This window comes from Humulus lupulus, chromosome 3 (genome assembly GCF_963169125.1).
Source record: "Humulus lupulus chromosome 3, drHumLupu1.1, whole genome shotgun sequence".
In the NCBI taxonomy this organism is placed as follows: Eukaryota; Viridiplantae; Streptophyta; class Magnoliopsida; order Rosales; family Cannabaceae; genus Humulus; species Humulus lupulus.
In genome coordinates, this window is record NC_084795.1 from 278089384 (window position 1) to 278114181 (window position 24798).

A 24798-nucleotide genomic window follows, 5' to 3' on the forward strand; every position below is an offset into this window, starting at 1 on the left:
GTTTTTCAGAAACTAGAATTATGAAAGATTAGAGAGCGTAAATGAAAGGATTTACTAAAAGTAAACAAGGTTTTTACGTGGTTGAGGCATTAATGAGCCTTAGTCCACGAGGCAGTTGTATAAGAGCTTAAAGAACTTTGGACAATGGAGTTTTCTGCAAGTTTGACCAGAGTAACTGCTTACAATAAAAAATCTCGGATCCCCTCCCGAGTGCACCACTATTCGTATTTATAGGCACATGAGTGCACTGGACTTGGGCCGGGCTAGTCGGGCCCAATAAGGGTGTAAATACCATTGGCTTATCTGATGGGAGACCAATACAAAGGATGGAAATATGACACATACATTAATCAAAGCCCATTGGGCCAGCCCAGATAATATCTTATTCTAAGACATGCGTATTCAAGGGGCCAAGGAAATGACCGATCGGCTAGAGGATCCGAGGAGACAACAAATCTCAAGAGCATGGGGCACAAACATGTTTTCCTACTCATGGGGTACTACAACAAGATCAAAAAGTGGAATTTGAAGAGTTCAACAAGCTTCAAGATAACATCAATGCTCATCCTATACCCATGAACCCGAAAGAGCAATGGAAATGGGAAACTGATAACTACCGTTTTTATGGATAGAAAAGTTCATCGTGGATTTACCTCAAAAGTGAAAGTTACTGACCGGGTGGAAGCTTTTGGACGACGTGAATAACTATCAGCTAGATAAAAAGTTTATCATATGAGAGAATCATATAATAAACTTGGGGGGGCAAATGTTATCCCCAAAATTTGAATACGATGACGTAGCAATCAAAAGTGACAAGTGGCAATGCATGGTAGTGAATTACACGTTAATAGTCAATAAATGTGTTGACCAAGAAGGGCAAATGTTTGAAATTAATTTTCGGAGTTGTGATATTACTGGTCACGAAATTGATTTATCTGGTCAGGAAGTAATTTGACCGACCATGTAAGGTTTCTGTCCGACCAGTAAGGTTTTTGACCGACCAGTAATGTGTCTTGGCCGACTAGTAATGTGTCTTGGCTGACCAGTAATGTGTCTTGGCCGACCAGTAATGTGTCTTGGCCGATTAGTAATGTGTTTTGGCCGACCAGTCACTATGTGTTTTGGCCGACCAGTAATGTGTTTTGGCTGACCAGTCACATCAGAGAATGGTGCTATTTAACCAGTAATGTGTTTTGGCCGACCAGACACATAGATTGGCTGACCGGTCATCTCGGAGAGGGACTCACCCGGCCGGACACGTAGTTCAGTCGATCAGTAATCTTAGAAATGGGTTTCATCCGACTAGCTATGTCAGATTGAGGAGTGTAGCCGACCAGATGTGTCAGAATCTCAGGAGTTAACTGCCCAATGACTTCTTTATAGAACCTCAGTAACGACTTCAACCCGAATGGCTCGCAACTACTGCGCGAATCTCTCAAATATCCCAAAGTAGTAGCTATATTGTTGTAATTTAAATTTGTTTATTATTTATTAATTAAAGTTGGTTAAAACAACCAAAAACCCCATCAAAATGGGATATTTCTCATGTACGATCCATGAGCTTATAAATAAATGAGTCATGGCATCATTTGTGAGGACGGATCATTTTGAGACTTTGAGACTGTTACTTGGAACATTTTTTGAGAGCTTAGAGAGATAAAGCTTGTATTATCTAGAGAGAGAAACTCTATATTTTTCTACTTACACTTAAGAAACTCAGTTGGCTCAAGTTCATCTGATCTTAAGTGAAGGCTAAATATATCACAGCTCCAGGTGCATTAGCTCTTATTGCAAGTGAGCGAAAGAGCAAAGGTGATAGTTGACAGAACTTGTTAGAGAGCTCTTTGTTGATGTTAATGCCAATTTTTTGTATATCGATCTATGTGTTGATCCCAACAATCATTATTTGCATATGGTCTTCATTGTTTGAGACCACTTTTTTCTCTTTTCTTATTACTTCTTGCTCTCATATATGGCTATGCTTATTACTCTATTATTTATTATTGTATGAGCACCAAATATCATATATAAGCATGTATGTATACAACTTCAGGGAGCGTAGTAGTGGTGTTTAGTGTTTACTGTGTTTTTTCTGACATTATAGCTAGCAAGTGTGGGAAGAATCAAAACAAAAACCAACAGAAGAAAGAATAGCCAAGAGTGGAGTTTGCCTAAAGTAACATGTTAATAATAAACTTGAATCAATTTCATTAAACGTATATATATATATATAATACCTCAAATAGCCTTTTCTATTCCATGCAATAATATGTCGTTATACATAATATTTGGTACTATTGTACTACAAAAATATGAAACTAATATATGTTAACTATATTAGTTAATATTAATTATCTATATAGTAGGTGGATGAAACCAAAATGCTTCCATGAGATGTTCAGGCGAGTGGAGAGGCCACCGAATTTTGAACCCATCATTAGAGTGGTCATTTAGATTATTATGGCAGCCTCTAATGAATGGAAAACAATCGAAGTTAGGTGAAGCAGCACTACGATGACAAATGTAGCCTTTGAAGTTGCCATAGTTTGAGAGCATCGAAACATCAGATTTGGCAAAATGTTTATGGAAACAAAACAACACTCTCCAGCCCAAACTCATTTCTTCAACCCACGTATTGTTCGACCAATCTAACCTCAAAACGAGCCAATTATTATTGGGATACACTAGGAAAACCTCTTCTGCTTCCAAATCAGCTACTAATTTAGCTTCAAGTATTCTCAACTCTCCACTCGTGAAATCTTGGTACAACTTTTCAGGGATGTTCTCTGATTTCACAACCACACTCAAACTCATATCATTATCGTTGAAACCATGCACTGTTCCATTACTGAAAACACAATAAAGAGTTTCCTTGACGTACTTTACGTTGAGAAGATTCAGTTCCTCACCTAGTTCAAACTTGTTAGTTTTCCACTTACCTTTCTCAGCACTACGCCACGTGCTTATGAGTATTAAATTTTTGAAATCGATGTGTTTGTCAACCTGATACACTACGAAATTTCCTCGTCCTCGTCGTTCTTGGACGAGACTTAATTCGAAGTAATTGAAGCAGTCATTAATGGATCTACCGAATTCTCTTACTATTTTTTTTCTGGGAAGAGAAATAGCCTCTTGAGTGACTGCATTGTACAGATAATAAGCTTCGCAACATGCTTTTACGAGTAGCAACCAACCTGATTTTACAGCTACGCAGGTGCTATTCCAGTCATACACATAAGTACTACTAATACTAAGACCGCTGCACCTGTGCTTTACTTTGTTTTGAATCGCATATGTTTTTTCAGTGCCAAGATTGTAGAGGTAATATTTTTGAATAGTTTTACACACAGTGGTAGAAGAACAAAACCAATAAAAAAGCCATTGAGATCGATTGATACCTTCTACGAGTTGCCATCTTTTGCAGACAGCATGGAAGTGAGCTTGGTCCTTGAAATCCAGCTTCTCCATTATCAAGCTTAGTATATCTTCAGGAAGATCACACCATGATCTATAATCATAACAGTACTCCTTCTCCTTCTCCTTCTCCTCCTCATCAGAATGATCTCTAATAATCTTACTCCTCATCATAATCATCAACGCAATTGGATTTAAAACAAGCATCACACTACTGTACCCGATTACTTTGTTCATCATTTTTTTCCTGCATATATATATATATATATAAGCAACAGTTGAAGAAGAAAATGACCTTAATTGGCAGATACAAAAGAGTAAATAATATTGGACAATAATATATAATAATGGTACTGTTACCAGATTTGGTTTATATCATTATACATATATATATATATATAGAAGTAACAGTTGAAGAAGAAAATGACCTTAATTAATTGGCAGAATCAAAAGAGTACTGTTACCAGATTTGGTTTATATCATTATATAAATATCTATATATATATATTATCAAATTAAGAAATTACGACAGACTTGGACAGTACGTAATATGTATAAACGTATATAATTATTAATACAATGTTACCCAATTTATTGTTTTGTAATATATTTGTAATTGGATTAATTGATGAAAGAAAGAGGAGCTATTGGATTAACTGGATACTTGTTTTGATGATTACAAAAATCTTGTTTATCTCTAATTCAATTCAATCATATAAATAAATAAATTGGAAAACTTTTCGATTTTTATTTAAAAAGTTATTGCCATTAATATAATATAATGTTACCTGATTTTATGTTGGTTATAAATTTGTAATTGTTAAATAATGTTAGTGTATTAATTACCTAATTTGACATTAATATAAAACAAAAATACATCAAAATTTGGCCTCTAAATTCCTAACTATAATAACTCTTCTTATATATATGTGATCAATTCTAAAATATAAAAATAAAAATACAAAATAATTTGGCTTCCAAATAATTCTAACTCTTTCTGTCAACACCATGAACACGCTGTTATTTTCTTACAATCTTGCTGGACCGAAGTGGCTGGGTAAGGTATGTCATATACATGTTGTGTATATATATATATATATATATATATAAATTCAAAGTTTTTTTGTTTTTTGTATTTGGTTTCTATATAACATGCATAGTTGAATTATATATGCACGCATATCTCATCATGATCATTACTTAGTTTATAATATGATTCTCTTTATTTGTATATATATAGGATCCAAGCTGGACTGCGATACGAAAATGGCTGCAACCTATTGTTATGGAGAAGATAGAACACTTGTCCAGATCATCATCATGTCTTGGTCCATTTCATAGCTATAAAAAACATTTCTACAGCAATTGGATCAACTATATCCAAAATGAGCTCGAATATCATAATAATGTAATTTTTATTTTTATTATTATTATTATTGATAAAAATTAAAATTCGATCTTAGTATATACTGAATATATGCTAATCATGAATAGTTTGATTATGACAGGAAATTGCTAATATCTTCTGGAGAAGATTATGGGGACGTCCTTCGCCTAACAAGATGATTGAGTCCTTATTTGAAGATTTTTGGAAGGTAAATATTAATTAATTAATTTTGACTTAATAATTTAATCATTTCAAAATAAAAATGTATAATTTATTTATTATACTACTAATTTGAATATTATTGGCTTATTAATTATATATATATATATATATAGTGTGAGGCAGATATGCCAGAAGACATAATAGTTCATTGTAAAGAGCTTAAAGAAAAAATATGGAATGATCCATATATGAAGGAAGTTTATGTTAAAGCACCCAGAGCCTATTGGCCCCATAGACAACCCACTGACAATGCTGACTGGTTTAGGTACGTAATAATTAGTAGTAATTATAATTGTTATTAATTTGTAATTAAGTACAAGTGTTTTGTTTTGTTATTGTTAGGTACTTTTATGATCATAATATTGTGGAAAGGTTATTAAGTCCAGAGTACGACCCAGCTTGCTTTTATTATGTTCATGAAGTTGCCCACCATCACCATATGGAAACTAATAATAGCAGGGATTATAATCACTCAATTGTTCATCACGCTGCCACATGTGGTGATGTTGAGGTAATACATATATGATAATATATATATAATTAATCTCCAATAATGAAAAATATATATATTATAATGATAGTATGAGCAAGATAGTCGTAATATTATACTCGATCTTAGACTAAGAACTAGGGGTGAACATTTGACCCGCAAACCTGCTTAACCCACAACTCGAAAACCTGATTTTTTACAAAAACCCATTGACTTCAGGTGAAATCCGACATAGTTCGGGTCGGGTGTTAAAATCGAGGACACACAGGTAACTAAAACAAAAATAATAATAATGCTTTTTTCAAAAAAAATTGCTAAGGTCCAATTTGTAAAAAAAAATCAATATTACATAATTAACAACAAAGTTAAAAAAACATGTGAAAAACAAAACAAATTAAAAAAAGTGTCAAAAAATGGTATTTTTGAAATTTTTTTACCAATGCCCTCTTTTGGCCCAAAGCTTATTTTTGGACCAATCCCACTTGAAATCACCCCAAAGTCCAATAATTCACCCGAAACCTGCAAAATCCTACCTTTGTGTACCCCTACTAAGAACACTTATGGTGAGTATTGACTTTGATGTTTGAAATTAGTATATGTTGTTTGTTAAATTTTTCTATATAAATAAAATACAATTAAATAGAGATAATTTAAAGTGGATAGAGTTATTTTATGTGAGATATTATCATGTATTAAATATTATTATAATAATAATATTTTATAATATTTGAATTCATATTAATATAATTAATAAAAAATTAGGATTATATATTATTATAATAATAATATTTTAAATTTCTGTTATCTATACACACTTTTTATATAGAAGAGATATACATATTCAACATAATATAATAATTAATGTGGTTTTTTTTCCTAATTTGTTTCCAGAATTTGAAGAATGCTATACATTGTGGTGCCGACAAAAATATGAAAAATTCAAATGGAATAACACCGTTACATTTAGCATGTAAATACAGTCAGGTATTATATTTATATGATATATTTTTAAACTTTGTTATTTGATTAATATTAATATTATGATTCCTGTGTTGACTGTACTTTTCATCTCAAAAAATTATGGGATTACTCAAAGAGATATAGTGTCAACCTTAACTTATGAAAGTGTCAAAATTAATTTATATCCATACATATTTTTTTAAACTTAAGTATTTGATTAATTATTCTTCTTGGCACAAATCTAATATATTATGATTACTTTGATGAATTTTTTTGTCAACGAAATACATTTTGTATCGTAATTTGTCACTCAAAGATATATAGTGTCAGCTTTAACTTATGAAATAACACCAAAAATTATTCAAAATAACTTATGAGATCATTCAAAGATATATAGTGTCACCTTTAACTTATGAAATATAAATTATAATAGTTTAGCTGAGTATATATATGACTTAATTATGTGAAAGATGCTCACTTTTCAATCTTGTTTGACTATGTTTTTATAATATAATCATTTAGGAGTTGTTTAGTACGGGGTTTTGGTTTGGTGAGAATGCGAATGTCAAATCTAACTCATGTTTGGTAAATTTAATTTTAATAGTTTAGGGTTTGTGTTTAGCTTAATTTGAGAGTAATCTTAACATCTTTAAACACTTGAGTTTCACATATCCTTAATCTAAATCTCTCGAACTCTACTCTCACAATGTCAAACCTCATACCAACCACTCCCTTAGAGTTATCACAAAGATGGTGCAAATAACTTTAATATTTGTGATTAGCTAACATTCCTTTCTTGCACATTTCTTCAATCACATTGTTGCATAAAACTAGCTTATATTATGCTAGCTAATAATTTTTGTCATCTAACAATTACTTTTGCATATATTGTTGTTTTATTATTATTATTATCTCGATTATCATTATAGTTTGATTAACAGGTTAAGTGTGTTCAAGTTCTTATTGAGTTTGGAGCCGATGTGCATGTTGAGAATTATTACAAAGACACTCCTCTACATTATGCTTCTGAAAATGGGAAAGAAGAATGTGTGGCACTTCTATTAGAGAACGGAGCTTCTGTGTTAGTAAATTAAATCTCTTTCACAAGCTTAATTAATAATAACTTTTATTTTTGTCTATTTTTGTTTTCATTATTTATTTATTTTCTATGATTGCAGCACCTCTAAGAACCTGGATGACAAGTCGCCTATTTGCATTGCTCGACGAGAAAACCATGACCACATTCTAAAATTACTTGAGGATGTTTTCTTGTGATGTAATTGTTGCAATTTTATTCAAATTAATTAAAGATGATTTAAATTATACTTTTGTAGACTTAATTTCTTAGAGTATATATTAATAACCAAAGTTTATATTGTGTTTTAAATAATTAAAAGTAGAAATAATATAAATTGTATGTGTTGTCTCCGGACGTAATATTAGTAATGAGTGATCTGAGACCAAATATATGATCACAAAGTTATCAAAAAGACCTAATTCAAAGGGAATCAATTCAGAGTTGTCTCATTTCTTACCATTTTTCACATTGAGTCTAGATAGAATTTTCAAGTAGCAATATATGTAATGCTAAAACAGCAGTGTTTCTGGAGCCATATTGTCCATGATTGAGAATAGATAGTTGTGGTATGAAGATTCACATCTTCAAGCTCGATCGAGAGCTCATGGAAAATATCGAAATCGTTTTGAAGTTGAAGAAATTAAGCTTGAACGACATCGCATTCTCTTCGGATGTCAGGTTTCAAAGAACAAGTTCTCTTATCTTTGGAACTAGAAGAAGAATGTCCGTGTTGAATTCAGTTTAGGACTGCGAAAGCTTGAATTTTATTTCACTTACTGTTCTGTTGAGTACAAGCTTGTGGTCTCTTATGAAAATATTAGGACAGACTACCATGTTTCTTGTACTCTGTTTTTTGGTACTCCACTTTCAACATCATTAAATGACAAGAAAACATAGTCAAGAGAATATTTGTGTCCAAACGAGTTGGGAAGAGAACCATCTATGATGTTATTGATGAGCCAAAGTCTTTCATTTCAAAAAGATCAAGAACATTGAGGAAATTGAACGAATAGTTTAAGAAATTCCAATTTGGTGAGATTTCCAAGTTCTGGAGGGATATTCCCAGTGATTGGATTCTCTAAAAAATTGAAATGTGTAAGAATTTCAAATGTTGCTATCATTAAGCCAAGAGGAGAATAGTCATGGAGACTGAAAGAGAATGAGAACAGAGATTTGATGTGGGAATAATTATGGCAAGGGTATTATAATCTGAAAATTCATTTCAGACATATTTCTCAAATGTTAGAAACAATAAACTCAATTAGGGCCCTCATTAAGCATTGAAGCTCAAATCACCCAACTATTATTTTTATTTTTTTGTGCATTGACCGAATTGAAAAGAACAAATAACTTTAACAAGTGTATATTTACGTATGGGATAAGATTTTCCACGAAAAGTGCATAAAGAAAAAGCTTCCAACTATATATAGCTCCTAGTCCTAGTCCTAGTACTTCTTTGAGGAGTTCTTGCTTCTTAGTGATCAAGTTTCATGTCCTTATATACAAGGTGCCAAAACATATACAGAGTTTACTCTGTTGTAACGGAAATTAGTTACAAGAGCTGGAATAAGAAAAACAGAATTAGGCTTAACTAATGAACTAATTCTATATCCCTAACAGCCCCCCTCAAACTCAGCGTGTTCAAAGAAACAACACTGAGTTTGTCACGTAAAACAGAGAAACGAGTGATGGATAATGGCTTAGTGAGACAGTCTGCAATCTGAGAAATAGCAGGAACATGACGAACACTAAGTTTGCCTTGAAGCACCTTGTCACGAACAAAATAGAGGTCAATCTCAATATGTTTGGTCCTGGCATGGAGAATGGGATTTGCTGCAAGCATTACGAAACTCAGATTGTCACACCAAACTAGGGGAGGAGGTCGAGTAGTGATGTGAAGATCACAAAGCAATGATTGAATCCAAGCTATCTCGGTCACAACAGAGGCAAGACTGCGAAACTCAGCTTCGGTAGAGGATCTAGAAATGGTATGTTGTTTCTTAGATTGCCAAGCAACTAAGTTACCGCCAAAATATACACAAAATCCGGTTGTAGAACGACCATCATCAGGATCACTAGCCCAATCAGCGTCACTAAATGCTTCAAGAACAAGCTGCGTTGGGTGTTGTAGATGAATACCATAATCGAGTGAACCAGCCAGATAACGCAGAATCCTTTTTACAGCAATCCAGTGAGACTCAAGAGGATTGTGCATGAATTGAGACTTTGTTCACACTATATGCAATTTCGGGGCGTGTGACACTAGCATATTGTAAGGCACCAACAATAGAGCGATACAAGGAGGGATCACTTACAGGGTCGCTGCCATAGGTAGATAGCTTGAGTCCCACATTCATTGGGGTGGCTTGAGATTTGGCCTCTTGCATTTTGGTCCTACAAAGAAGATCTTGAACATATTTGCGTTGAGATAAATGAAAACCAGCGGCTGTGTGAGTTACTTGAATGCCCAGAAAATAGTTGATATCACCTAAATCCTTCAGAGAAAACTCCTTATGAAGATCCGAAACTAGCTGTGAAATGAAGGATGAAGAACTGCCCATGACAAGGATGTCATCAACATAAACTAGAACATATGTACAATGACTGGTTGTAGCACAAACAAACAGAGAAGAATCAGCTTTTGAAGAAGTAAAACCTTTGGCGGACAAGGCAGTAGAAAGCTTGTCAAACCACGCCCGTGGTGCTTGTTTAAGACCATAAAGGGCCTTATGAAGTTTACAAACTTGATGGGGCATATGAGGATTCTCAAACCCAGGCGGCTGTACCATGTAGACTTCTTCCTTCAAATCACCATTTAAAAAGGCGTTATCAACATCCAATTGCCGAATCTGCCATCCTCTTGCCAAAGCAATAGTCAACACCACCCGAATTGTAACTGGCTTCACAACGGGACTAAATGTTTCGGTGAAGTCAAAACCATGTTGTTGATGAAAACCCTCTGCGACCAGCCGAGCCTTATACTTGTCAACAGTCCCATCAAGCTTCTCCTTGACCTTAAAAACCCATTTGCAGCCAATAGGGGTTCGGCCATGTGGAAGATCAACAAGTGACCAAGTGTGGTTGCGCTGCAAGGCTGCAAATTCAAGAGCCATAGCCTCTTTCCAATGTGGGGAACATAGAGCATCTTGGACTGACCGTGGCTCCTTAGTAGCAATGAACACCCTCGGCTTGCGAATACCAGCCTTAGAGCGAGTCACCATTGGATGATCATTAGTGCCTGCAAAAGTAATAGTAGGGACAGTAGAAGAAATAACATTTGGTACATTATCAGAAGTATTAAACAATTGGACAGAAGTGGTGGGATTAGGGGATGAGCTGGGCAGTATTGGAGCAAAAATTGGGCTGTTAAGACATGGTGAAGCTTGGGGAAGGGGCTGGGCAAGAGACGGACAGGAAGGGGAAATAGTGGGAGGGTCTAGTTGAGGTAAAGTCACAGGAAAGTGGGGAGGATGAGCAGAAGGGAGCGGTGAGACCGAATGAGGAGGAGATACAGCAGGAAGTGTATTGGAGCGGGAGGGAAAACAGTCTTCTTGAAAGACAACATCACGAGAAAGATATAGTCTACCATTAGAGGAAAGGCATTTATAACCTGTATGTGAGAGGCTATAACCAAGAAATGTACATGGGATAGACCGATATTGTAGTTTATTTTTGTTATAGGGTCTAAGGTTCGGGAAGCACAAGCAGCCAAAAACTTTAAGAGACAAGTAATTAGGCGGAATGTGAAATAGAACTTCAAGAGGAGACTTATTACCCAAAACAGCAGTAGGCATGCAATTTATTAAAAAGACTGCTGTCCTAAAAGCTTCATCCCAGAATTTTAAAGGAAGAGAAGCATGAGAAAGTAAAGTAAGACCAATTTCGACTATATGACGGTGCTTGCGCTCAGCAACACCGTTTTGTTCATGGGTATGTGGACAAGATATCTTATGAATGATGCCATGAGTTTCTAAAAATGCAGTAAAAGACCGATATTCCCCACCCCAATCCGATTGTATGGATTTAATTTGGCAGCCAAGTTGCAACTCAGCTTGTGCCTTGAATTTAATAAAGGTAGGTAATGCTTCATCTTTAGTTCTAAGAAGGTACAACCAAGTATGTCTAGAATATGCATCAATAAAGCTAATGTAATATCGATAGCCATTAGAGGAAACATTAGGGGCTGGACCCCAAAGATCCGAATGAATGAGTTGTAAAGGGGCATCATAAACGATAGTAGAGAATGAAAATGGAAGCTTATGATGTTTACCAAGACAACAAGAAGCACACAAATGAGAGTCAGTTTTATTACTATAAGGAATACTACAATTGTTGAGTACATTTTTGACAATTCCCATTGAGGGATGACCCAATCAATTATGCCACAAACTAAGACTATTTGAGGACAATTGAGAGTGAAAACAATCAGCACTAGAATGCTGAGAACATGCAAACCGAGTATTAGGGACAGAATGGGGCTGTGTAGAAGAGTTGGACAGGAGCTCAAGATGAGTTGAATCGAATTTATAGAGTCCCTTGTGGCGCTTCCCAACCAGTAAAGTCCTCCCGGTACCCAGTTCCCTCACATAACAAACATGAGTGAAATTCAAAATAAACATTATTATCTTCAGCAAATTGGGATACACTAAGAAGGTTTTTAGTTATACGAGGGACATGCAATAAATTTCGTAAAACAAGAGGGGTAGATGAAAATGGTGTATGAAAGGAGGTCTGCCCAATATGTTTAATTTCCAAACCTGTACCATTACCCATGTGTATTTGCTCATCACCAAAGTACTCAGAGGTCTGCACAAGATTGCCTGAATCTGGTGTTAGGTGGTGTGTAGCCCCGGAATCTGGATACCAATTGCTGTCACAAATGGCTTCTGGAGTCGCAATCATAGCCTGCATATCACCACTGGAACTTGGTGCAGGTTGCGAGGGCGGAAACGAATTTGGGCCGTGGAAAGACTTGTCAAACCGATAAAAGCAAGTCTTAACAGTATGACCTTGTTTATGGCATAGTTGACACTGAGTTCTGTTACCCCAGGGAGTAAAGGAGGACTGGCCAGTAGGAAAAGAAGGTCTCGTGTGGCCACGGTGAGCAGTAGAATAGGAGGGTCGTGGAGTGATATGCTGGTAGTAGTTTGGGGCACCGAACTGAGTAGAAGAAGACCCAGAGCTGGACGAATAGCCCCGAGAGGACCCATATCTATTTCCACCATTGGGAGATGCACCTCTGGAATTGTAGGGTCGGGAATGGGAGGCCAAATTCACTTCAGCATTAGCAACATCAAGATCTTTAAAGGATTTGCCAATACAGACCTCTTGTGCCATGAGTAAGGCCTCTATTTCAGCTACTGTGTAGGGTTCAGAACGTGTATTGACAGAGGTAATAAAAACTTCATAGTCTTTTGTTAAGCCATTAAAGATGGCTTCAACATGATCCTGTTCAGAGATATTGTGACCTATAGATGCAAGGGTATCAACAATATTCTTGATTTTCAGCAGGTACTCATTTAAAGAGCCAATCATTCTAGTATTACGAAGAAGAGTTCTAAATTGACTTATCTTTGTCCTATTCTGGGCAGTGTAGAAATCGGTTAGGGCTCGCCAGATTTGGGATGTAGTATCATGGCCAATCATGCGGTTTGTGAGCTTTTCAGACATAGAGGATAGAAGCCAAGAAATAAGAAGACTATCTTGCTTCTCCCAATCTTGAAAATCTGGGTTGAGCCGATTAGAAAGACGATCATCATCATCGGTAAGAAACTTTGGTGGAGCATTTGAATCATCAAGAAATTTCTGCAGACCATTACCCTGAATGGCATGAAAGACTAGATGTTTCCAAGGGAGGAAATTATGTTCATCAAGTCGGATGGAAAGAGAGTGAGCAAAGTGAACAGGGGTAGTGCATGGAAGACTAGTAGCAGCAGCGGCATCTTGAGAGGAAGGAACACCGGTTGTGGAGTCAGACGTGTCTGCCATTGTTGAAGAAGAAGAAGGATCGAAGAAGCTTGTTTAAGCTAAAAACTCTGATACCATGTTATAAAATCAAGAAGAGGAAAGAAGACGTTTCTGTATGAATTTCTGTATATTGAATAAAAGGCATAAAATGCCCTTATATACAAGGTGCCAAAACATACAGAGTTTACTCTGTTGTAACGGAAATTAGTTAAAAGAGCTGGAATAAGAAAAACAGACTTAGGCTTAACTAATGAACTAATTCTATATCCCTAACAAAAAGTTTCCCAGTAGCATTCGTTCTTCTCAAGTCTAAATTACAAAACTAATGTAACAAAATTCATCTCCAAATGAAGAAAATTCATGTTAAAAGACCAGCAGCTTTAACTCATCTCATGAACGAAAGTAAATTATGAAAGCTCCCGAGTAATAGCTAGCTTACTTTGACTATAGCAGCAACTCAGCAATCTGAACAACATTAAGTGCAGCTCCCTTGCGTATTTGATCCCCGCACACAAAGATGTCCAATCTGTATACAAGTATGGAATTAGTATGAAGATTCTTTAAAACGTTCACGCTATGGTCATGCTTGGTGGAGTAGAAAATGGAGATGAATTTGTGAAAGAAAAAAGTGTGATGAGTACAGACAAATTTTAATCTCAACATATAGAAGAGAAAATAAATTGTGAAGAACCATTAAATCTAAATTGAAAAAAAGAGAACTTTTCCTTTTTCCACCACGATATGTGATCAAGATTTTTAACTTTAGAAAAATACTTTTCTTTCTTATTTTCAAATTTTCTCACATACGTTCATCCCTACTATTTTCTCTCCTCCCAACCAACCAGTATAAATTAGTCCTTACTCCTTACCCATAATCCCCATCCTGGGACAGATCAGGACGGATTCTTCCAACCGCAACATCATCTTTATTTGATACCTCTAGTGGTGTAGGGAAGTTATTTGATGCTCTATCATCAATAACCACCACCCCAGGTGCGTTCTTCAGGATGTCCCTTGCCGTTTCCTAAAAATCCAGATATAAATAACAAAAGGAAATAAATAAGTCCATCCTGATTTTTTTTTTCCAAAGCATAAAATCTTGCTATGATACAACCAGTCAGAATCATGTAAATTAAAGGCATTACCATACCTTTGCCATTTAATACTATAAACAGGATTAAGAAGGAAGAAGAAAGAAAATAAATACAGGAGCAATTATGCATATAATAACCTATGATTCAATTCACAGTACCAAATAGCATTCTCAAAATACAAAACCATCGTCCTTCACTAGGAACTTTTTCCCCTTCTCTCTCTTCTAAATACTCTCACTTTCCGCACTACAATCTCAGACAATAAAATTAAAACTGGGTTCAGAAAAAAAAACAAAATGATATTTTTCCCAATTGGTAATTGTTTACTTCAAACTAACTTTATATAGAAACTAGCAAAGCAACTTTTAAATTACATTAAGGGACAAGAAACTAAGGATGTTTCTCAAATCCATACAAATCAAAAAGTTTTATCTTACATCCATTGAATTTGGAAGCAAGGTTAATTTCTCAGTGAATGTTAAATTCAAAGAATGCAGCAGTCCACATGCTCGATTTTTATTATTATTATTTAATACTTGAAGAGCTGTTTGTTCATGATGGTTCCATTACTCTTAAAGAAACCTGTCTCATTAGAAAGTTATATCATTTACCTTAAATAAATATGTATACATGTCATAAACTAACCACTAGAAACTTTTTTAAACTAGAGATCTCCAGACTTGACTTAAATTTTAAATGCAACAGAAAGGACTAAGAGTGTTTCAAATCAACAGCTTACACACAAGATAGAGCATTCTTGGCACGAAGAAATAAGCAGCCCAACACAAAATTAATAAGAATCCAATTTAGAGGCTAACATTACCACCAATTCTAATATTTTAAAGCTAAGACCATTCTTAGCAAACTTTACATATGGATCAAGAAAACAACTTCAAGAAATCAGATCCGCCCCATGATAATTTCTTATTTAATATATCAAATCAAGTTTGCTCATACACACTAAAAGCCAAGAGAGAATTGCAAGTACATACAACCTTTCCCCCCAATTTCTAAGTATGTTTGAAAAGGTTCATTGACTATCTCTAGCAGTCGCAGATCAACCCATAATAAATGAAAAACGACTAAGAAAGCTTAAATCAAGACAAAAACAATGCTCATTATGGTCTGTGGCATCTATTCCCACAAAGGCGCCTATTTCATTAATACAAATTTCAAAATATTTTGTAAAGAAACTGAAGTTGTATTTCCTATTGTCACCTATTTATATATATATATATATATATATATATAAGTAGTCCTCTCCATTGTTCTAATAAATTATATCAAAATACTTATGAAAGGTCTCTACCAAACTATCAACATTCGATAATGACATAAACGCTAGACGAAGGCAGTAGAATAGTATTACCTCATCAAGAGGACTCTCAAACTGAAAATTCACACTCTCTGCATGAGCCCGCATCACAGGAACTCGTATACATGTGGCAGTCACCTTAATATTTGGATCATTCTAAAACAAATATGATAAGAAAAAGAGGGAAACAATTATAAGAAACCAAGCAAATGTACATCACACACCCAAGAAAATCGATAAAACACTCAATTGAATTGAAGTTAAGTTACCCATATTTTTCTTGTCTCCTTGACTAATTTCATTTCCTCTTCATTGTACCCATTTGGAAGAACAGACGAATTGTGCGAAAACAGATTAAACGCGTACTGCAAACCGTGAAAGCATAGAAAGTTGATTCAACGAACCAAAGGAACAATCTTTTTTCCTTTTACCTTTTTGAGAAAAGAATACAAACCTGTCGCTGGAATATATTACAAGTAGGTTCCTTTCCCGCCAGGACCTTATCAAAAACAGAAAATACAGAGAAAATTACTTAAGAAGATAAAAAGATTACAGGAATATATGTATGTATATATATATATATATTTATACATTTACCAAAAATAGCTTAATGGGATACAAAATCAAAAATTGGGAACAGAATCAAGATATGTTATACCTCATGGGTTTGCTGCTCAAGCTCTCTCATGGCAGCAGCACCAGCACCACTAGCAGCTTGATACGTACTAACCACCATACGAATTACCTAAATACGGATAATACAGTTCGATATTACATCAAAGAAAAATTAATAAGTAAAATAAATAGCAAAAATTGCAGTGATTGACCTTAGAATGCCGATGTAGAGGCGTGGCGGCCATCAAGCAAATAATGGTGGAGCAGTTAGGGTTTGCAATCAAGGCACCCTTTCCACTCCCAACCTTAATCCCTTTCATGGCGTCCGGATTGACTTCCGGAATCACGAGCGGCACATCATCGTGCATTCGAAAAGCAGAGCTATTGTCTACTACAATGGAGCCGCGTTCCACAGCCAAAGGACCGAATTCCTTGCTGATGGAACCTCCGGCGCTGAACAGGGCTATGTCGACGCCATTGAAGCCATCGGCGGTGAGCTCCTCAACGACGTAGTTTTGGTCCTGAAGCTATCCATAAACAAGTTAGATTTAAAAGCAAAATAGTAAGGCAAATCTAACATATTTAAATCATTTTGAGGAATTCAAATTCCTGATTTTATTGGTTCAATTCTTAGGTGAGTTTAAATTATTTATATTGCATATATATATATATATATGACATATATGACATATAATAATAGCAAACAAGTTACTAACTATAAACCTCTACATTTACATGGACTTACCTCTCTCATTTGTTTCTATTTTTTTTCTAATAAGTAGCAATTATTACTTTTCTAGGCTTATACTTGTATTTTTGAGATATTTTACCATGATAAATATTTAAAAACAATAAAATTATATATTTTATAACTTAAATAAAATTTAATCAAACTTAATATTATATTAAACATATAATATATAATCATTTGTTATTATTGCCATATTAAAAAACTAGAACAAACATAAACTTAAACAAAAATAAATTAATTAAAATAAGATATTTTAAATATATTTTATGATAATTTAAATAATTAAATCATATTTATTTAAAAATAATAAAGACATGTATATTATTTTTTTATCTTATAAATTTGTGTGATAGTTTGTTTTTATCAAATGATTTGAGCTGTTTTTATTCATCAAATTCACCAAAGGACATTGCGAGATATATTAGAATCTAAAAATAGTTTATGCAAATATACTATTGTCTACACTATGACTTTTTCTATTTTTATTTTATTTCTATTATCAATTTCTTTTTAAATATTATTCTATTTTATATATGGAAACTTCTGGAGTCCCTCACTTTGTTTTCCAGGACTAAGTCCTGTAGTCATTTTTGGTCGTTGGATGGAGTGATTGAATGGTAGGATTTGAGTTGAAGCTTAAGTGGTGTAAAATACAAAAATACCCCTAACTTCTTCCCTATAACCGACAACTGTTCCTCTCCATCTTTTCTTTGGTTTGGTTATTATATTCTAAAATATATTTACATTACACTGTACCCTGACAATGATTTACTAAATTTGTCCTCACACTTTTTTCTGAATTTTAAAAAAAAAATATAGTGCAAATGCCTTGGTATATTCCCACTCAATTACTTTTTTGTATCGGGTCCACTACAATGGGTTCGGGTCCCACGTTTGAAAAACCATTTCAGGCTTCTAAATCGTAATCAAACAAATTATCCAATTCATGTGAATTTAGATTTGAGTCTTCCATTTCTAATACACCACAAATAAGAAGATTTAAGGAAAATTATGCATAACATGGAAAATTTTTGCTCATAGGAAAACCAATAAAGTATATATTAAAAGGGTGGCGACAATTGAATTTTTTTTTATGGCAAATTACCCCACATCTTTAAATGTATAACAGAAAATTGTGATAATCGGTTAATTATTGTAAATATGAGTGTTGTTATATATTCATATAAAAATTTCCTATTTACTGCAACTAAAAAAAAAGGTTTAGGCATAGAAACTTTTATTTTTCCATATATGCTTAAAACAAATTAAAGATTTACATTATTTTTCATTAATTTCAAAATCAACCACTAATTTCGTAATATGTATACTAAAGATCATGAAATTGATGAATTTCGTTTTCGAAAATAATCAATGGGAGAGAGTGAACCCCCTATAATTGTGATAACATATTGCGTAATATACTCAGACTAAATCGAGAGAATCAAAACACCGTTATTTTCCAGTTTCTGTCATCGATCGTGTGTGTTTATGATTTTCATATGTACCGTAGTTCTTTCGTTCTCTGAAAATATAAACACATCAGACTTCAACGATGTGTGTAACGACGCAGTAAATCCAACAGTGTTATTGTAATGCGTAATTTTTGTCCCACCGGTGAAGATTTTTTACTGACCAGTAAAATGTTATGGCCGACCAGTGGAGTATTTTGACCGACCAGTGGAGTATTTTGACCGAGCAGTCATTTGTTTTGCCCGACCAATAAAGTGTTTCGCTACACCAGAGATATGTCATGCTAGACCAGAGATGTGTCATTTACTGACCAAAGATGTGTCATGGTAGAGCAGAGGTGTGCTTTGCCTATGCCGATGAGAGGTGCTTGCCTATGTTGACCAGTGAGTTGTCTTGGCCAATACATATACCAATATGCCCAATATTCATGCAAAATAAAAAGCCCATGCAAAAATTAACTACTAAATGGTAATGTGGTGTGTCATTCAATAATTAATACATTTTAAAAAATATATTTATATTAAAAATTTGCCACCACATTATATTCATTTCTTATACAGCATAAAAAAAATATAACAACTTCAGTTTTTGTTACGTTATTTTATTATACATTTGTCTAAGTCAATTATAATAGTTACTTAGTAGCAGTCAAATAGTTACGTGTCCACAATCGTAAATAAGTCCCAACTCTTACCTATATTTACTATATAACCCTCAACTGTACTATTTATTAGACCTAAAATTACCCTTCTACCCCTCACTTACTAAAACAGTACCAACTAAAAAATCACAACCGGTTATACCAAGTCATAATACTCAAAAGTCAATATTTTTATACCAATGTAACTTTGACACTTGGCAAATTTCTGGAGCTCACATAAATGACTTAGTCCTGTGAGAGATGCCAGAATCCTCATTTATATATATGTTATGTAATCATGTAAATATATAACTATATCAATGTTATGTTTAGATGTCATATATGTAAAAATTATTAATATAAACATTTATATATAATATAGAATTATAATTCATTCGATTATAAATATATATTTTAAAAAAAATAGTGAACCAATTTTTATTAAAATTATATACAATGTTTACAATTTTAAAACTAAGCAAACGTGCATTGCACGTTACTTTTACCTAGTATATATATATATATATATGATATATAATAATAGCAAACAAATTATTAACTATAAAGACCTCTACATCTACATGGACTTACCTCTCTCATCTGTTTCTATTGTTTTTTCTAATAAGTAGCAATTATTACTTTTCTAGGCTTATACTTGTATTAATATATAAAATATATATATATATACATACGTGCATGAGGATAGTTTTTTTCCTAAAAAAAAAAAGATGCATGCAAGGTATTTATTAAAATACAAAAACATATAATAAATGTCTTATCATGTGCAATACGTACGTAGTGTCTATTAGCAACATATTATTATATTTTTGTTTAAGATAGCAACATATTTTAACTAATACAGTTGATATTTGTGCTTTTTTAAATTAATTAATGTTGGTATATTTGATATTTGCATCTATTAATTAATGTATCATATATAAAAAAAAGTGAATAAAAAAAAGCATTGCATATATAAAATAATAATAAAAAAAAAGAGATCATTAATTATTATATTATTCCTGAATAAGTAGTGTGAGAGTCGTTTCTCTACAGGAGCCTAACTAACCTATAAAGCGCTTTATAGGTTAGTTAGGCGCTTTATAGGCTAGCCTATATAGCCTCTATATATATACATATGTACTCTTCTTGGCCTTGGATTATATTTTGTTCACGGAACGGTTCAGTCATAAAATAGTCAAAGGGGGCCCCAATTTGTACTACTATTCGACTGACATTGTAACACTATTTCTGATAAAAAGTGAGGCTAAATAGTGTAGTTTGTCCCATCGCACAGTTAATGTAACTGTGCAAGCCACCGGAGATAACCGGTTTTATATTATTTTATGTGAATAGTTACACGTTGGGGGTGGTTTTCTGGTAATTGTACTTTTTGAACTTTTGGTCTTTTGGTAATTTGTAGCTTCATAACATATTTGTTGTTTTTTTACATTGACTGTACATTTAGTACATTGTTCTTACTATTTTGCACATTGTTTATGATTTCGCAACACATACTGTTTAACACAGGTAGATGGGCCAGTCCGAGTCCATGAGCACGGCCCAAACGAAAAGGGTCTATTACAGTGAAATAAACTTTAAAATTGAGATTTTTTTTTATTAGGCCCAAAGTTATGAATGGGGCACGTAAGATAAATTTTTGTAATGAAGATGTTTTATTTAATATATCTTCCCCTTTTGTATTGTTACCAGCAGACAAAGTAGTGATAAATTAATATATCAGAAGACGTAGTATTGAATATTGTAGTGAAAAGTTAGTAAAACAATGAGGACTGCTAAAATCAAAACTAATTAACATTTTTTTTTTATCCTAATTAAGGATAAAGATAACAATATTATTAGTTTACTTAATAGAATAATATTGGTAAATTTGTAATAGTAATAAACAAGTTTGGTGAGTTGCATTAACGATGAATTTTTTTTTGTTTTTTTATCCTAATTAATTACCTAATTCATATTAATATTATGCTTTAAACATGGTTTTAATGATTTTATGCCTATTTGGTGAGAAGCATATATACTTTAAGCAATCAATTAAAAAAGCTAACAAAGTTACTTACTATTAAAATCTCGTAAGTATAGATAGTAGGCTCGAATCTACACGATATGATTAAGTAAGTGTAATTATGTCATATTTTGTAATCCTTCATTTTAATTGTGAAGATGAATATTTTTACTAATTTACTCTTTAATGTACAATTAATGAAATTTCAATAATAGTGATACGCATGGTATATAATGAAGAGAAAGAAAAGAAACGATTACAGTCAATTTGTTATCTAATTTTATCAATTTGAGTGAAGCGTCATTAAAAAAGGAACGTATATTTAGGATTGGTCATTTGATTATCATTAATCTACGTTTCTAAAACATTACAAATATGATTGAACTGCCATAATCAATATTTTTTTACCATTGAAACAAATATACTATTTAGCTACAATTTGAATTCACTTACATTAATGCAATTGTTATACTAATTCAGCCACCTAAACCATTACAAAACACTTTAATTGTTAAGTAGGACAGAAAGCCTACGAAAATAGACACTTAATCAATTTGCACTATCATTCTGTCATAAAGTTCGATGGTAATCTAGATTCGTCGAATTTAGCCGAATCCTAAGCTCTCTTACTTGGTGAGGGTTGTTGACTGTGAGGAAGCGGTAGACCGACTAGCTGAGGGCATGTTCTTCAATTGTGGTCTGCAGAATAACAGTTGGAACACTTCCTTTTAGTTTTAACGGCTCCATCCGACATATCTATCGTAACATTGTCCCTATTGTTTCTTGCATAGGCGGATCCTTTAGTTCTACAAGGTGTTGGGTCCCTGGTAATGTTTTCATTTTCTTGATAGGTTTGATATCGTCCCGAGTCATTGTCACCGGTGTTTGATTCCAATGGAACTGCATCCTTGAACATTGCAGTTAGTGTTGCCACTTCTTGTTTCACTTTGGTGTAAGATTGCTCAGACTTGGAAGCGTAATAGCTCAACAAGTTTGTATCCAAAGGGAGGGATGCATGCCTAGCCATTTCAAATAATTGTTGCTTTTCTGTGGAGTGTTGCTTTAGTTCGAGGGGGAGGTCTGCTTTTGCATTCTTACTCCACCGTTTCAGCAGGAGAGACTGTGGTACTATCTTCGTATGACGGTATTTCATTACAGCCCAAATATGTCTACACGGATAGCCGTCTGTCTCAAAAAGCAAGTAGTGACAGGTGAATGTCTCCTCTTGTGGGTGGTAATGAACGTTGTACACTCTATCCTTGTGTTGGAACTTTGACAAACTGTAGGAGAATGATTCACCGTTGTCTTCACAATTGTTGACAAAGTACGCATGTTCCGCTTTGATTTGATCAGCCACTTTATAGTACATATTTCTAGTGTACAATTTGGCACACTGCTCATGGTACGTCTTAAGAGCATTTTTGGGACCTGGTATTGGAGGACTACTGTGTCGACTATTGTAATCATCTTCTCTCTCAACGTGCCTCAACTTTGTCATAGCAACGTCAATCGAGGTAACGAATTCACGGAGACTATAACTTGCATGTAGGAATTTTTTAATACTTGAATTCATGGACTCACATCTTTGGTTGGTCCACATTCCGGCGACAAATTTCCCTCTTAGGTATGTCTCTGCCCATGAACGACGACTGTGATAAGTGTTGGTGCACCATTGGCTAGAATGGAGGTCAAAATTGTGTATTAATTCCCCCCATTTTTGCATGAATTCCTCTATTGTGTAATAGTTGTACATGACATCTTGAAATCCTTGTAAGAATCGGGGGTCTTTTGAAATTTTTAAAGCGTTGGTACACAGGTGCCACGCACACAACCGATAAGTTGCATTTGGGAAGTACTTCAAGACAGCATTTTTGATAGCTCCATCTCCATCTGTCACCACAACCTTTGGTGTTACATGATTGTGGCATTCAATAAATTTGTCAAGCAACCAAAAGTAAGTTTGCTCATCCTCGGAGTTAAGCAGTGCCATTCCAAATATGCAGGTCTTGAAATGATGATTGACGCCCAAAATAATTGTCAGGGGTTTATTATATTTGTTTGTCATATATGTTGTGTCAAATCCAATAACCTCACCGAATGCGACGAAATCCCGTCGAGAATATCCGTCCGCCCAGAATAGGTTCCCCAATCTGTTGTCCACGTCACATTGATATTGAATGAAGAAATTTGGATCCCTCTTTGACAGACAATCCAAATATCCCAAAGCACCATCTGAATCTGTACATCTTTTCTCTTTTCTTTTGACATGGGTGACCTTGTTGTAAACGTCTCGTAGCTGGCAAGGCATCCTTTCGTACCCACCAGACTGCATTGCCAAGTGGGAGATGATGTGTGAAGTTCTTATCCCAACTTGGTTCATTGACCTCACTTGAGCAACTAGGGTTTCTGACACGAAACAGTTTGATCTCAGAAATCGCAACTCATCTAATGCTGCCTTGTCATGGTTGTGTAGAGGTTGGAATTCCTTGCAAATCCACGGACCCTCATCGCCCATCATTACGACTCGAAAACTAGCTTGGCAACCAGTCCTAGTAATAGATGTTTTTCGTTTGCTCCCACCGGCCTTGTCAATTTCCATGTGTTTGCGGAAACCTTCTTTTGAACATACCCATTTTCTCATGGTGATGTTCCCATTTTTTTTCCGTACATCTGCTTTGCGGACACTGAAGCCTACCCACAAAGAGTATGTGTAATAAAAATCCTCCCACTCTTCAAGGGACTCCAAGACCTTTCCCTGGACATCCTCCGTCTCAATATCATTTGCGAGTTTCTCAATCCCCAAAGATTGTAGTATATTTTCCCAATTTGATGTTTCTTGCAAACTTCCTACCTCGTCCATATTTAAGTTAAATCTGGGAAAGAAAATCCAAGTTTTAGGCAATATATTATGAATAGAGTTATTGTATGTTTTACATAGCCCATTATACATACAATTTGACCTGTAAACTCAGTCGATATTGGTGAAAAGCTTGATATTGCAAAGATGTGTAAAAACATGGCACAAATGTGAAACTGGATTTTCAAAATAGAAGAAAATTCCTATTATTATAATTTTTCCTTATTTGGTTCCCATAGAAAATGGGAGACATACCCAAATTAAAGGAAATGTGAACGTAAATAATAAAGGCCAATGCATTTTCAAGTGTAAGATTTATTTGGGCCTTCCATTGATATTGAGGAGATTAAACAATAGGCCCAGTAAAATGAGCTAGTCAATATATTGGAAGAATTTCTAATGATGAGGGAATGTGGGCATTAATAGACTTAAGACAAGTTTCCTTTGAAAATAAAAAAGAATTTAAATTGATAATAAAACGATGTTTTTAACTAAATTAAAATTTGACATCTAAA

General features: G+C 34.2%; 2 protein-coding genes across 3 annotated transcripts; both read right to left on the reverse strand.

Annotated features, from left to right (window-relative positions):
• Positions 1-2225: 2225 nt before the first annotated feature.
• On the reverse strand, positions 2226-17147 carry LOC133824493 (uncharacterized). 2 transcript variants are annotated; one of them, XM_062257384.1, is made up of 8 exons: positions 16755-17147; positions 16586-16672; positions 16382-16426; positions 16197-16292; positions 15982-16083; positions 14388-14542; positions 13958-14044; positions 2226-3661 (listed from the first exon to the last, which is right to left on the reverse strand). In XM_062257384.1, exons 1-7 carry the CDS (start codon positions 16908-16910, stop codon positions 13963-13965), a joined length of 723 nt encoding a protein of 240 aa, XP_062113368.1. In that variant the 5' UTR covers positions 16911-17147; the 3' UTR covers positions 2226-3661; positions 13958-13962. The 2 variants fall into 2 exon arrangements, with proteins under 2 accessions (XP_062113368.1, XP_062113367.1); XM_062257383.1 differs by lacking the exon at positions 2226-3661 and having other exon boundaries at positions 13794-14044.
• Positions 17148-22114: 4967 nt separating this feature from the next.
• On the reverse strand, positions 22115-24286 carry LOC133825756 (protein FAR1-RELATED SEQUENCE 5-like). The gene has a single exon (XM_062258658.1). It carries the CDS (start codon positions 24284-24286, stop codon positions 22115-22117), a length of 2172 nt encoding a protein of 723 aa, XP_062114642.1.
• Between the last annotated feature and the right edge of the window lie 512 nt (positions 24287-24798).

Excerpts from the sequence above, each read along its gene's own strand:
- LOC133824493 (XM_062257384.1), bottom strand. The coding sequence starts at position 16,910 with ATGCACGATGATGTGCCGCTCGTGATTCCGGAAGTCAATCCGGACGCC. Across the intron at positions 16,427-16,585 it reads TTGAGCAGCAAACCCATGAG|GTCCTGGCGGGAAAGGAACC; the intron begins GTATAACATATC and ends GTTTTTGATAAG. Across the intron at positions 14,045-14,387 it reads TCCCAGGATGGGGATTATGG|ATTGGACATCTTTGTGTGCG; the intron begins GTAAGGAGTAAG and ends ACTTGTATACAG.
- LOC133825756 (XM_062258658.1), bottom strand. The coding sequence starts at position 24,286 with ATGGACGAGGTAGGAAGTTTGCAAGAAACATCAAATTGGGAAAATATA.